The 16,707-nt window shown below is 34.2% G+C and overlaps 1 protein-coding gene across 1 annotated transcript; it reads right to left on the reverse strand.

Moving 5' to 3' along the window:
* Positions 1-2,371: 2,371 nt before the first annotated feature.
* LOC128246527 (spermidine synthase-like) lies at positions 2,372-16,043 on the reverse strand. The gene is made up of 8 exons (XM_052964769.1): positions 15,850-16,043; positions 11,143-11,263; positions 9,973-10,065; positions 8,381-8,534; positions 7,921-8,004; positions 6,983-7,128; positions 4,549-4,671; positions 2,372-2,513 (listed from the first exon to the last, which is right to left on the reverse strand). The coding sequence occupies exons 1-8, from the start codon at positions 15,978-15,980 to the stop codon at positions 2,451-2,453; spliced, it is 915 nt and encodes a 304-aa protein (XP_052820729.1). The 5' UTR covers positions 15,981-16,043; the 3' UTR covers positions 2,372-2,450.
* Between the last annotated feature and the right edge of the window lie 664 nt (positions 16,044-16,707).

A 16,707-nucleotide genomic window follows, 5' to 3' on the forward strand; every position in this document is an offset into this window, starting at 1 on the left:
ATAGCCAGATGTTATTAATTGGTTTTGATACAGAAATGAATGAACTAGTTTTGCTATTTTGTTTCATAAAAGTAACACTTTTGGTTTTCGATAAATCTTTCCTGAAATATTGAGGGACGTTTCTATTTTTGCTGAGTTTACTAAGCTAGATAATCTTTCGTGTTTAGTGCTGTATCAGTGTATCCACAAGCGGATACAGGGGAGGCGCACCCGGAGCCCCATCCCCTAAAATCGTCAAAGATTACATTTTATTCAATTTAATTAGGACAAATTTGTACAAAATGCACAATTTTGGACTAGATATTGTTAAAATATTCTTGGGAGGTGTCCCCCTACACACACTTTAAACAAAATAATTTTGGTTCTGAGGGAGGAGCGCAAATCAAAAGGTTACGCCCTCTCAGTTACGTCCCCCCCCCTCTTATTTCAAATCTTGGAACCGCCCCTGGCATCTCACTATGTGTCGGGTCCGTTGCTCAGTTTACACTTCGTGGGTTCGCGTTCCCGGTATTGCTCCGTAATAGTTGTCATGAGAAAACAATTATCATGTTTCTCATCGTTTGACTTGAGAGAATACATGAAAATACGAATGTGTCGCTCAACCACTTCACAGCGTTGATTCCCTTAACAATACTTTGATGATAAAACACTTCACACCAGGGGAGGCAATTTGGGAGTATATGGTTCTTGAATTGTATACGAGCTTAAGATTATAAGTATCTTCCATGGCCGAGAGTGTAAGATAGGTTCATTCCGACCCGAGCGTAGGGTGTTTTGCGGAGACGAGGTTTACCGAGAAATAATTAATTAGCGTTCTAAATATTGCCACAAGACAAGCTTTTCATGATGCTATAGACGATAATCTTCATCAAGGGAGGTAATCACAATGTGGTGACCATTAAAAAGGAGTTCCATACGGGCATTTTATCTTCGCCCGTGGGCAAGATAAGAATTTCTAGCATGGTTAAATTATTGGATCTACTTCTCTGAGGTGAGAGAAAAGTACGTCAATTCACTTGTTGAATTTCAAAAAGTTTACAACGGGCCATAACCTTATCATTCATATAAGTGCGTTTGGTTTCTGACATCAATTGTACACATTTTGAGTAAATACCTTGAGTTGTTTCAATGTCATTATGGGAAAAACATAAGACATGTGGACGAACGGAGGGTCAGATGGACAGGGTGAGTATTGTAGGACAGACTTGTAGCGGGGTCATTAAGCTATACGATTACTTTAAATATTGGAAGAAAAGGTAAATGTGTGTACATCAGATATGTGTTCAATATATTTAAATTTGAATAAAAAATGTATTCATGTATGAAAGGATGTTTAACTAGATAGTCTTTCTTTTGCGAACACGTGAACTAGTGTAAATCCCAAGTGAATGCCTATTTATTTCGTTGACCTTTCGAATGAGGTGACACCAACATTCATTGATATTTCGATGCATGCGTGGTACGTTATGCGTCTCTTGTTTAGTGTATGTGTGGTGTGCTTAAGTGCTTTTGACCAAGGTCTTTGTTTGGCTACATGTCCCTGTAGATGCAATGGCATTGCAGCTCTTCCACTCAAAGCCGTAGTGCAGACATTTAAGCCAATTAGATATAATCTACATCATGATCATATTCAGTTTGAGGACTATGATCAAGCCGTGACACAATCTAGGAACATGTTGTTTTAGTGAATGTCACCATGACCTGAACTTTGTACCATTTTTCTCACCATGGCTTTTAAAGTTTGATTGAAAAGGCAGGTGAAAACATAAAAAGTAAGGGTATAACACCAGGATCGCTCGCTGTTTCTTCAACTCTGACACCTAAATATGACTGGAAATTGTGGTCACTCTTAACTCACATCACTTATGACATTTCAATACACTATGAAGTGATGGAATACCACGGGGTGAGGCATAATTTACATAATGGGTGAGTGCAAACCTTTATAAATGCTTAAATCAACAAAACATGGTTTGAGTACTCAACAGTCAGTCATTCACACAATTTATCATTCCTCAAAAAAGATTTCCACTTCATGGTCTTTGACCTTGACCTGTGACCTCAAATCAATAGGGGCCATTAACTGAACCAATATTTACTCAACGGTTTAGGACTCAACAGCAAGTCATTCACAAGTTATTAAAGGCAAACGAGCGTTTTGTGACCATGACCTTTAACTTACACCCCATAACTGTATTCAGTCAACCATGGCTTTCTGTGGTGAACATTTGTGCCAAGATGTGTTAAATTTGGTTCATAACTGAAAACATAACAAATGAATAGCAGAATGCAGAATCCAACAGATGTATACTCCGTAAATCGATCTTTGTATGTCAAATGACCAATGTAACAGCAATCATAAAGAACAACGTTAGAAGTTATATAGAGTTTATTAAAGCTTTCTTCCCTGCATATTTAAATGCAAAGTATTGCACATATGACATGACATATCAATTGGTCCCATTGTGGGTCTGGTCAGCATTTCCATTTTCAACAGTGTCTGTTTTCAAAACCTGAAAATAAAATGAAATGGGTCAACTAAAAGATACGAACAGGTTTAAACAGGTCATTACATTTTTAATTGTGATAACGGCATTAAAGCTTATGCTTAACTTCTAAGCTATATTCAAATACATTCACGAAGAGAGATTATTCAGAAGCACATGTAACATCCAAAGCATGACACATTGACAGCTAATAGATACAACACAGTCCAACCTCCTTACCACAGGCTTGAAGAAGTTTTACATTTCTATCACTCACTAAGCCTCACTTTTACTCCCAAATAAGCAGTACCAAAATTAATTCAATTGAAAAAGATGAATATATATTGAAAACAATGATTCTTATGAAGGATACCATGTTTAATTTGAAAGAAATGTCAGAAAACACCGTGTATTGAACCGTATGAGGTGATAGTTGATTACAGTAAATCTTTTAGGACCCATCAGTCATTTATTTGTGCGTTTTCAGCTATTAAATAAACAGTTACAATCTTGCTATCAGTAATTAATATTTTCCATAAATGCATTATTCAGTAAGTAGCTAAATGTTTATCAATCAAAATTTATGTTTGTTATACATGGGTATGTATTGATTTTAAATATCACTTTAAGGCAAGAGTATGTTATATGTGCATATTTGTGACACACACACAAAATAAAAGAAACACAGCAATGTGACGAAATCAGGTTTTCAATGATTGACAGAAGACCTTCAGTCTGCGTCTTTTTTTCTATTTTTAGTAACACTGACCTTGACCCTAGGGACCCCAAACGCAATCCCACAAAAAGGTCTCCATAAACTCTTCCTTCATACCAAGTCAAGATATGTGAACCCGCACTAAAGTTATTCAGTTTCAACTGTTTTTTTTTCTATTTTTAGTAACAGTGACCTTGACCCTAGGGACCCCAAACGCAATCCCATGAAAGGTATCCATAAACTCTTCCTATAAACCAAGTTTGGTCAAGATATGTGAACCCTGATTAAAGTTATTCAGTTTCAACCATTCTCCTTTTTTCAGAAACAGTGACCTTGACCCTAAGGACCCAAAGTGCTATCCCATAAAAGGTATTCATAAACTCTTCCTTTATGCATAGTTGGGTCAAGATATGACAACCCGAACTAAAGTTATTCAGTTTCAACTCTTTCTATTTTTAGTAACAGTGACCTTGACCTTGACCCTAGGGACCCCAAATGCAATCCCAAAAAAGGTATTTATAAACTCTTCCTTTATACCAAGTTGGGTCAAGATATGTCAACCCTAACTAAAGTTATTCAGTTTTAACTGTTTTTCTACTTTAAATAACAGTTACCTGGACCTTAACCCTAGGGACCCCAAATGCAATCCCATGAAAGGTATCCATAAACTCTTCCTTTATACATAGTTGGGTCAAGATATGTCAACCCTAACTTAAGTTATTTAGTTTCAACCATATTTCTATTTTTAGTAACAGTGACCTTGACCCTAGGGACCCCAAACGCAAACCCATTAAAGGTATCCATAAACTCTACCTTTATACTAAGTTTGGTCAAGATATGTCAACCCATACTAAAATTATTCAGTTTCATAGGTGAGTTTGACGCCGCCCAGCCGCCGGCTCGCCTTAACAACTACGTTTGTCATTCTAATAACCAGGTTATAAGCCTATATACTGATGTTTGCCAATACATCTAGCAAAATGTGCCTGTCAATCAGTTTAGCACAGCACACTAACATTGCAATTTTTAATTGATGACGATGTCATCGATGACTCGACATTCAAACAGTTTTGAGGTCCTGTTTGTTGTTATTGGCATTTGAAATTGTAGTGTGGACTATTAATCAGTTTTGTAGCCACCAAAATCTATCAGATGTTTGTCTAAGTGCAGTCTAGCAGTTCAAAGTTAGCGGTTATATCATGTGATACTTGTTACAGCAACTTAAATCTTTCAGCAGAAAACTATGGATAAGGGAACTCTTGTCTCTTATACCATTCGATGCTTCAATAACCCAAAAATGCTTAAGGCCATTTGCAAACAATATGAAAACTATTACTTAGCACCTACCTTTCTAGCAAATTCAGGCAGTATAAAGGCAGCCCTGTGTATATCACTGTTGTAATATTTGAGCTTCATTTGAGCCACATCTTCTGTAGACAGTTCTCTAACAGGGGTGCTGAACATGGTGTCCTGAAAACAACATACAAAACATTATAAATGTAAATCTGAGAGACTCTACATCTGATGTAGGTGTCAATCTGAGATGCAAATCTGAGACTCTATATTTCATGCAACTCTGAGAGACTCTACATTACATGTAAATCTGAGAATACATTTCAAAAGATATAACAATAGCAAGGCAGAGCTAAAGGAAGTAAATTGACAGAAGACCTTTCAAAATCACAATTAACAGATGTATGTAGCTGTTTTAACCCTATAGTCCACTAAACACCACAGGGCTTATCAGCCTTTTTTACTTGAGACTAAATCTAATATCTTTGTGTGTTCATGCTGTATGAAGCCAGAAGGGCACACAGGCAAATTCCATGAAGCGCTTTCTTGCAAGTGTGCCTTGTTTCGTTCATACATCATGAACCCAGGAAAATCAAAACAATTCTTATTCTTTTGTTATATATGAAGTAAAATCATAACTCAAATTTAGTTCAATCTTCTGGAACTGATTATATACTGATAAAGACATACTTTTTACAATATAAACTTATGGAAGTATAAAGAATAGCTGATATCAAATTGTGAAATCGTATAACATTGGTATATGAAGATATGCTTATCAAATCAGAGCGCAATACTGATATAAATAATGAAGTCATTAGACGATAAAAGATCATAATTATTACTGTAAAATATACGTAGGACTGGTGTTTGAAATCTGACTTCATTTTCTATCGATAATCGAATCGAATCGGACCAAGTATTTCGATTTACTATCGGACAATAATCGAAAGTTCATAATATCAGTTAGGAATACATATTTAAACATTGTATCATCATGGTCATTTACATGGTTATACCTGTACTCAGAACGTGTGATGCTATAGTCATGCTTTTTTCAACAGTAAGTTAATATCCATATCCTTTTTCTATCTTTAATAACTTAACAAAAAACATAACAACAAAACACATTTTTAATAATTACACATCATTTGCAGAACGATGCACACCGCATCAAGTAAGTTATCTTAGCATTTTATCCATGTAAAAGCATAATAAATATTTGTTAACCAGTTTAACATTCAATAACCTGTAATATCTAAATTTCATAAAACGTTCACAAAAAAAGTAAATTTGTTAATAACAAACGATACCAAAAAGAAAAATTGACATTTACTCTACTTTTACTGCATTTATAACAAAACATACGTAGTTACCGGAAGTAACATTAGCGACATCGATTTTTGACAACCACTATCGATTGTCGCCGACAAAGCATTGTCAGCGACGATTTATCGATTGTACTCGATAATCGTTTCATCACTAGGTAGGACATTAATATTTTATGGATTTTGTGGGTAACATGGCTTATCCACGAATTCAAGATCCCAATGAAAATTTTACCTTAAATTCTGAAATCATACTGGCTATGTAAAAAGGTATACATGTAATGTATTCATATGAATATACATGGTCGCGGTGTACAACATGTAATTATCTAAATCATTGTTTATTTTACTATTAATATGGTTTATATTATAAATTATTTAACCTCTGACAATTATAATGAATTAAAGTAAATTATTAGTAATTGCTTGTTGCAGTTTTTTGTATGACATTGCCAGTCATTGCAGAACATTAAAACAAGCTGATTGTCAACCTCCTGGTCAGCACATGTAAAACAAGCTGATTGTCAACCTCCTGTGCAGCACATGTAAAACGTACTGATTATTTACCTCGTTTGTTTGAGTGTCGCTACTTGATTTTGTTTCTTTGTTCAAATATTTAATTAATTAGTTAATTAAACGTTCTTCCTGTGTTTTAACAGTTTGCAAAAATTCTTAATTGACATTCAATGGCTCAACTTTATTATATCCTTGATTGGACCTTGATATTGTGCATCTTTATTTCTGTTCTTTAAATTCCCAATCAAGCGATAATAGACATGGGAATCTGGGCTAATTGACATATTGTCCCATTGTAGTGTCATAAACTGCATGACATACATGATACATAGCACTAGTTCAGCGAATTTGCAGACATTTAGGATCAATGTTTCGACTTTTTTATCAAAAAATGAAAATCCACAGATTTAAGTACCAACGAAATTGTCCTACTTTGACAAACGACAAGCCTATTTAAAGCCCATGAATATTAATGACAGTGACTTACATTTTGTACTGTGATCAGTAAGATATGACAATGTTGCAACACACTAACAGGTATTTTGTTGCAAACAAAAAAGCTAATTTGCCGTTGGTCAAGTGTGAATGGTAGTCATAGTATAGTCTGCCATTGTTGTAAGTCGTTTTAGAACAATCACACTTACAGGGTTTTTACTACACAGCACAAAGCCTATTTGGCCACTGGGGTATGTGGGTATAGTGGTAAAGGCGTAGTCAGACACGGGGAACAGGGATCGACAGAACGCCAGCATTCCTTTGATCAGTTCCAAGTGCAGCCATAAACATTCCCCTGTGGAATGAAATCAACAAGAAAATTAACACTTCTTCCGCTCAATATTAAGTTAATCATAAAAAATATTAAGTTGGTGAAATTATTTCCATTTTGTAGTCTTCTCCAAAGGCATAAACCAGCATTGGTGTCCAAGGTGTCTCAAGAGGCAAGGAAAAGGATCCCAATGTCTGGGAATTAACCTAGAAACATAGAGCGTCCTAGCTGTGGAAGGATATTTACACCAATAGGCTAGTTAAGTTATCACTTAAATTGCAAAACAAGTCAATTGCCACAAACTATATTAAAAATATAAGAATAATGAAATCATTTACAAGTGCAAAAAGTAGAAATATGTGTCATTTAAAAAGCAATATAATGCATAAAGTTAAAAGAATGTGGCTAAAAGAATGCAAGATACCTTTTGTGTTGTACTTGTAATCAATAAACACTAATGCTACAGAGCCCATGCTCAACTGTGCTTTTGCCAGTAGAACAAGGGGCATACAATGTAACTTGACAATTATTAATGCTAGAGTTACGGGCCTTCCTATATACTTTGTATATATGTTTTTTTTTAGTTAATGGCAAAGGTTCAAGTTTTTTGAATGAAGCCAACATGAAGCCAAAATCTAGACTTTTTCTTCCAAAAAAAAAGCTTTTTTTTTTTTTTTTAAATCTATTGAATTCAGACTTAATAACTAAATACAAATCTATCAACAGTCCATACATAGCTTGCATAAACAATAACTGGATCAATAAGAATATACCTTCAAAAGGTGCTTTCAAAGTGTGATTTCAGAATGCACCAACCTTGACAAGCTAGAATGCCATCTGGTTTGAGCGCAGTTTTCATTAACTCATAGTAGGACTTCTGAAACAACGTTGACGCTGGTCCTGTAGAAGAAAGATTATAAGAATATAAGATCAAGCTCCATGTCTCCACAGCGACTACACAGGCTGAGATCAACCCTATTTTTTCTTAATGAATAATTAAGGGGACATAACTCAATTAATTCGGTGCAAGTTTATAGGTCAAAATTCATTCATAGCATTTGCCAAGCAAGATAATTAAAACAAATACATGTGTTAACACAATGTTCAAAGTGGAATGATAGATGAGATTTCTCATTTCTGTTTTGTGTGTTTTCTTTTTCAAAAAAAAACCAGATTACTGAAAAGCATTTAAAGCCTCATCAGAAAGTTGTTGATTAATTCACAAGATAGACATAGAACAGCAATAAACAGCAACTGGTGTGTTAGTTAGCCTTACCCACAGGGTCTGAGGAGTCTGTGATGATGACGTCGTACTGACCCTGGTGTTTCTTCATAAACTCAAATCCATCCCCAACGAGGAGATTGAGCTTGGGACTAGAAAAACTCTCCGCCATCTCAGGAAGGTATTTCTTTGACACATCTATTACCATCTGAAAAAGACAGAGTAATTTAGTTTTATTCTATTTACCAAGAAAGGTAAAAAAACACTCCTATTCTGACAGACAGCACTCAATTTACTTTTTACTTAATTGAGGAAATATACACATAATAATTGATGTAAATTTTTTTGTATATATGAAATGTTATTTCACATATCATTACATAATTATACAGTAAAAATGCCGTGGATCGAACAGGCGGTCGATCAAGAACCGGCGGTCCCTCGAGGTTGGAGCCTGCTCCTGAACATTTTTCCTTCTATTTTCTTATAAAATATACTGACGCTGCATCCAAACCTAAATAAGTCGAGGAGTCAAGCACTATAACCGGTCCCAAATCATGTACAAAACCTTATGGCTCCCTCGAGGTCATAATTTCACACTTTATCCCAGTGTTCCAAAATAAACAAACAATTGCTAGGTATTTTCGCAAGTTGTAAAAAATCCAATGATAGTTTGATAATGTGTGAAAAAACGTTTATCACTGTTTACGCATGACCGATGGTAGTTGATAAAGACATTTTAGAGGATAATTATGAGTTTGAACAGTTTCGCAAGACAGACAAGATGCGCCAATCATCAATCCTTGATACTCGAAACTTAAATCTGACTAATGCCATAATATGTACTGTCATATTTAAATGTTGCTTTTTAGAAAATGTGCTTTTTGTAAAGATAAACTTAACTATTTATTCATTTATAATTGTTTTTCTTTTACATTTCATATATGACAGCCTTTGAACATATGAGCAAATTCCACAATGCAACACATAATTGGTGTCAAAGTAAACAGTTGGTTTGACTTAAAACTTAAAATACACTGAAAGATATTTCATAACAGACTTGAAAATTGAAACTCGGGTTGTTTGAAACATCGGTTCCCTCGAGGTTTCAGCTCAGACCCTGGCGTCCTTGAGAGATCACAGTTTTACTGTATATAGGTGTGCCCTAGCCTACACTTCAAGTGCAACATCAATTTTATTAATTTCTGCCTGGTTAAAATCCACAGGCTGCTAGAAACATAACAGCTTTGAACTCTTGGATGATTTTAAACCGACAATAGCAAACTGGCCAACTGAAATCTGATCACTACAGATTTTACATGAAGAAAGAATAATAATATCTATCATGAGTACAGTCTGTATTAAAAATCCAACCAGAGGACACAATTTTCTATCCTAACTGGGAAACACATGATAAATATTTTTTCGTTTCATCTCTGTACAAAATAAAATTGAAGTTTTGAACATGTTACCCATGTCAGAATAATGCAACAGGATTATAAAAATGAAACATTATTCATAGAAGCAACACCAAAAAGGTTTTAGAACCATGAATGCTCGAAATTGTTAAAAAATCACAGCCTGGAATACCATTATTTTTAAAAATTAAAGTAAACTTTACATAGAAACCCAATGCCTATGTTCACCTGGTCTATCTCACACTGGTCCACTTGCTCTACATCTGGGTGTTTTATTACTTCCCGAAGTATGCCACCATCCCCTCCCCCTATAATAAGTACCTGAAAATAACAAAGGATGACTTCTTATTATATGCCTAAAAAGGATAAAATATTAAATCAAATTGTAGTTTTACAGAAAAACTTTTTAACCATTGATTTGTGGGCCTTTAAAATATCAACAGTAACAAATACAGTTTTGCAAACAGAACTTCTTCAATTGACAAAACAAACACAGAACATCCAAACATCAGCTATAAAATTCATAGAAAAAACACACATCCTGTGAGAATTGACATCATATTCAAATTATTTAAAACATGCCATCTGACATCGTTAACAAAGGATTACAACAATTTATTGAATGCATTTAGGCATTCATCGACATTTTTTATACAAATATAACACAAGCAATATTTATGGCAACCACAAGGTTAATGAGATTAATATACAAACCCCACTCCTGGCAACCATGTTTTCATATAATTAACATGTTGTTAAGGAATTTGATAGTGGCTCTCCTGTAGAACATTTACGAGAAATTATTTTGAAATAGGACCAATTGTTCAATGTGCTAAAACTATAATTTTGAAATAGGGCCAATTGTTGTGCTAAAACCCTTATAAGTTATTCATTATTAGTTCCTAGTGCACGAAAAGTCAAAATCCAACGATAAGATACAAGTTAATGGTTGTTGTTTTTTCATACTGTCAATGCATAATGGTAAGTACAAGAAGGGCACCTACAGTTCACATATGCAAAGCTGTCGTCTGTGTCATTAGCAGCTTTGTTTACCCAATTTAATGAGAGGTTAAACCGGGGGGGGGGGGGGGGGGGGGGGGGGGTATGAAATTAACGCACATTTTGTGCAAAATACTTATAAAAGTTACATGGTCAAATATGCTATATTTCAAACATCAAATACTTCTCTAAATTTATAAGTTTTAATATTTTTGAAAACACCCTGTTTTTTCACCAACCCATTTAGATGTTCATGAATTGAAAGAATCCAATTTTGAACGTCTATTATTTTAGACTAGGCTGCCCTCAAACCACAATAACTCAAGCCGAACACATATAAGTCACTATTATACCTCAACATTTTTAACCAGAAAACAATGAACCTTTATAACAACTTACCTTACGAGGCTTTGGATGTGAATTTAAAGGTATAAGAGCCAGCATCTCCTGATATGAGAACTCGTCCCGCTCCGTGCATTGTATCACTCCGTCCAACACGAGCACATTGCCATATGTTTTGCTGAAAGAAATACAACATGAAATTCTTAATAATGAAAAAGCAGTCATACATGCCAAATCCCCCCGCGGGGGAAAAAATCCCCCGGAATTTCGATCCATCTCCCGGTCTCCCGGCGGGAGATAAAAATCCCCCGGAATTTAAATTAAAAAAACAAAACAAAAACTTTTTTTATTTTTTTTATTTTTTTATTTTTACATCAGGCAATAATGACAAAGAGTGAAACCACAGTATGTGAGTGAAACTGAATGTTAAGAAACAACTCCACAATGGTGAAATGCCAAAAGGAAACTTTTACAACAAGTGATCAATTACTTTGTAATAATTATCAAAGGCAAAGAAATATTACTATTTTGGAAGGAAGAAATTAATTATATTCATTCTTTTCTCTTATTGTCTGAAAGTCATCAAAACTGATAGAATTAAGCACAATTTTTTAAAAGACTTTGGAGGAAGGTAAATTTAATTGTCTCGAAAACATATTTTTCCAATAACATATTTTGTTCTGCAAGTGCATTACAGTATGACATGACAGTGTATCATAAGAATATGATAAAAACATAATTACATAAAATAATTCTGTATAATGAAAAAGTTAAGAGGTTTTCAAAGCAAACTATATGTGAATACATTTTTTCGTACTTGCGTCTTAAAATACTTTAAAATTTCGCCAACTTAGACCTGCTAAAAAAATCCCCCTGAATACAACCAAAATCCCCCTGAATTTTCAGCCTTTTGAACAAATCCCCCTGAATGGTCTCCAGAAAATATGGCATGTATGAGCAGTCTATGTTGATATCTTTTCCGTAAACAAAAGAATTGTTTCAGTTACCATCAAATTGAGACAAATAATAATGAACACCTCTATCATGAATTTATATATTAATTAACTGTCTATTTTACTGTTCTTGTCTGTACAAGGTCTTGGAGATCCCTGAAAAGTATTGTTTTATGCATGTTTTTAAAAATTTTAATTTAGAATACATACTGAACTCTTAAATCAGCCTCGGTATAAAACATACGAAATATGCAATTTTTTGCGTCCGTAATAATTTAATAATTTGATAATTTGCGGCATCAACATTTAAGTTAGATCATGTCTCTGACTGTGACATGGGGGCAAAACATAAGCGTGTATGACACTGCAATTTAAGTAACTATGCAACAGTCTTGTACAAGTTACATAGTGTTACTGTTTGCAAAAAAAAAAAAATGCTTAAGGTCCTTTTCATACCAGTATCAATCAATTGACATTTAAGACAAAAAAATGCCTGAATATATGCATGAAAAGAATGTATTTATTTAAAAACAACAACACTGAATTGAAACAAACAACAACATATTTTACAATAAAACATTAAAATAATAAATCAAAACATCTCTCAAAACCAACCCTGTTACAGTTAATGATGCAACTGAGGAATAATGCATTTTAGTAGTTGGTTCGTTGAGTAATAAGTTTTTTGCATTTCAGGTTTGAAATTGCATTTATTTTCGGTATATTATAAGAGTACATTTTCTTAAAGATTGGTATTTACTCTACGAGGAAAGTGATGGCCTCATGAACAGGGTCATCTCAGCACATATGGGGAAATACAGGGGCAAGTAGTCACCCTTTACAAAGATTTATAATAGAATAAAAATTCCATTTTTTTTTTGTACGTTATCATTAATAACAGTTCCCCCATCATTATAAATACGTCGATGCTATTGTCTATCTCAGATTATTATACGACCTCTTATTGGGCATCACAATTATTAATATACTGTAAATTAATGTAAAGTAGCTCGACTACCGTAAATTGGTCGTTTTAGGTGATACAACATGGCGGCGACCATGCAAAAAACGGCAAAAAAGTTTATTGGAGGCTCTGGATGCGATTCGAACACATGAAATTGAAACGACAACTCGTTTTTTGTCATGGTCTTCGCCTAAAGGATTTGGAAATCTTGGTAATGGTTTTAATATTGCTCTAACTTCGAGTTTATAGACGAAAGTCAACAAAGGAGAAACACATTTTTGGTGTCTATCTTCATAATCTTGAAAACAAATTATGAAAAATTTATAGTTGAAGCATGAAAAAGTGGTCTTATTTGTCATATTATCTATCATTCATGATCAACGCAGTTCCTCTTGTCTATCGTAAAATATTATTCTTGAAATGTTGAACTTTAGCTGTTTATCCAGATTTTTTCTTATTATCTATCGTAAAATATGTTGTTGTTTTTTAAATTTATGATAGACAATAAGAATTATTTATATTTTTCTTATTTGTCCTATAATTACATGAAAACACAAGTAGTAAGTTTCTTACAGTCAATCATGGTTTTTGCTTTACTGTAATTATGTATAATTTGTTTTCGTATTGTCTATCATAAAATATATTTATTAAAATTTATGATAGACAGTAAGAAAAATATTTCATGATAGATAATAATGAAAATAATTCCTGATAGACAGTAAGAAAAAAAATTATGATAGACAATAAGAAATATTTAATTTAAACATATGTATTAAAATTGATGATAGACAGAAAAATATTTCATGATAGACAATAATAAAAATAATTCATGATAGACCGTAAGAAATATTTTTCATGATAGACAATAAGAAATATATAAAAAAAAATTCTTATTGTCTATCATAAAATATGATAATATTTATGATAGACAGTTAGAAAAATATTTCATGATAGGCAATAATAAAAACAATTCTTGATAGACAGTAAGAAATATTTTTCATGATAGACAATAAGAAATATATATTTCATGATAGACAATAAGAATATTTTTTCTTATTTATCATTTACATAAAAAATATTGTCTATCATAAAACATGGTTTTCTTAATTGTCTTTCCTAAACATATATATTTTATTTTCTAATATAAAATGAATCTTTCATACTGGGATTAATCTTATCAATAAAAAAAATAGAAATGAACATTACTGTTCATTTAACTTTAACCATTGTTTATCTGCCATCATATGGCTTCAAGATAAGTTTAATGAATTTTATTATAATAATAAGGTAATAAGTGATACTGGTTATGAAAGTTTATCTTAAAAGCAGGGGAGAGTTCAGGAATAGACGTTAGAGAGGGCATACCTAAGGGGCGTACTCCGCTCCCCAAGAAAGGGCATACCTAAGGGGCGTACTCCGCTCCCCAAGAAAGGGCATACCTAAGGGGCGTACTCCGCTCCCCAAGAGAGGACATACCTAAGGGGCGTACCCCTCCCCCCAAGGGTCCGCTAGACGTAAGCAATTTGTGAAGACATCAGAAAGACATACAAGTGAACATAACACATTGGTGGCCTTCAAGTAGTGGTGATATTGACTTCATGGCATATCTTGCACATGTTCAAGGATTGCGTTCTGCTACAAGACTGGAGAAAATAACTTTTTTCTCAGTTTTATGGCATGTATGCTTTTCTTGTTTTCAACAAATATCACACGGATGATGGATACATTTTCACCAGTATTGGAAATTGTTGGAAGACGTGGAAACTGTTGTTTATATACGGATGAAGAAACATCAAGAGGACATAATTAAAGGAGGTTGCGCTGTTTGAATTTGTTGTTTTTATGAGTTCACATCGCCTGCACATGATGGCATTTGAAAGGTGTAGTTTATTAATTTCCACTCCTTTGAGATAGAATGCAAACTTTGAAGACTTTAGTGATGGGGCATGTGCCGGGTGTGCCATCCCCCCTCCCACGGAAGCGTTTGTGTTAACTGTTGGTCATTGCAATTGCTCATTGATCTGTGATAGACTGCAGACTGTGAGCAGAAGTTATTGATTGGCAATTGAAGCCAATTCTTTATATTATCAAAGAACATATTTGATGCAAAAATTAAAATATATCAATTGATTTTGTTAATATGTACCTTCAAATGTCCATAAAAGAAATGGTATATGATAGGGTTATTTTTGTATGACATACATAAATATCAATTAAAATATTTCTTTGATAGAGACTAACAAGTTCGTATTAAAAGGTACATATTATTGAGATGCGGACAACAGTTTCATAAACGTGATACTTTTAAGCCTAAAATCTGTTTGCTCAATAGCCTATTTCGTCAAGCTAAATAATCTGTGATAGACAACAGTTTCAACGTATTTATAAACGTTGCATTAAAATAGTTCATGATAGACTCCTAAAAAAGTATGGAATATACTATAATATAGTAATATTGCCATTCCTTTTATAACATAAAAGTAAAAAAAATATCACGACAAAGATGAACGACATTAATAATTCTGATGGCCTCAAGCAGGTCCGATCATAATTTAGGATAGACAACTGGGCCGACCTTATAAATAAGCCTGGGATTTTTTTTAATGGGGGGGGGGGCGTGGTCAAATGGATGTGTCAAAACAACGCACCCCTGTGCATTTTACTCGTATTTCAAATCTTAGGAACAACTTATCATAAACAGCAAACGAATCCCAACCCAGTCTTAAAATTTGTTTCAATTTTATCATTGCAATATTTAATGCCATCATCGTAAATCTAAATTATGCCTAATTTTAACTTTTGTCCGAAATTATTTGTCCGGATGTTCATTCAGTTTCTCATATCTACCTCTTAAATACGATAACATCTTGAAATTTTGACTTCTCATGAAAGAGGATTTCTTCTACTTGTAAAGACATAGCTTGTCCAGGCCATAACGCGTTGATCTCGCTAAACCAACCGTCTTTTATCTTGTCCATTTTGACAGCCGTTTAGCGAACACGTTCCTTCGCTAGGCGTTACTTCCGGTACAAAGATGATTTGTTCAATTCGGCCCAGTAAATACTCGTCCCAGTTACCAATAAGGTCAGTGTCCAAATCGGCCTGTTCCAATACGGCCTACTAAATGAAAACCATCTAACCAATACCGCATGAGCATATTGAAATACATTATTTGAATTGCTGGATTCAGTCACCTGTGACTGAACAAGCTATTGGTCCTTGGGCCCACAACCAATAGGGTCGGCCCAATTACCATTTCGGCCTGGTCCAATTCGGCCTACTCGTTTTCGACATACTTCTATATAGAGAAGCGTGCTTGTGGAATGCCGGTGTTGCTATTATGTTGATCACGCCAAATTTACGGATTATTAAGCGCCGAAACACATGTTTGTTTTTTTTATATATCTCCAAGGATATTAATAATGTTTTAGTGGAAAATATTGAAATAGCATAGCATATTGTCGTCCTTTCCTAGCAGCTTTCAGAACAACATTTTTTTCGCTGACTGCGACCTCTGTACGCAACCACGGCGATTCTGTGACGTTGAAGGAGACCTAACTGCGCAGCTACGGCGAGCTCACCGCGATCCCACTGCGCTCTTATCAGAACGCCGAGCAACGGCGTTTGTTTTGGGCATGTAACGCATAGCCGCGTTGCCACTGCGTTTGCACGGCGTTGTTTAATTTCACAGAGAGCCGTGAGATC

The sequence above is a fragment of the Mya arenaria genome, chromosome 9, assembly GCF_026914265.1.
Source record: "Mya arenaria isolate MELC-2E11 chromosome 9, ASM2691426v1".
Taxonomy (NCBI): domain Eukaryota; kingdom Metazoa; phylum Mollusca; class Bivalvia; order Myida; family Myidae; genus Mya; species Mya arenaria.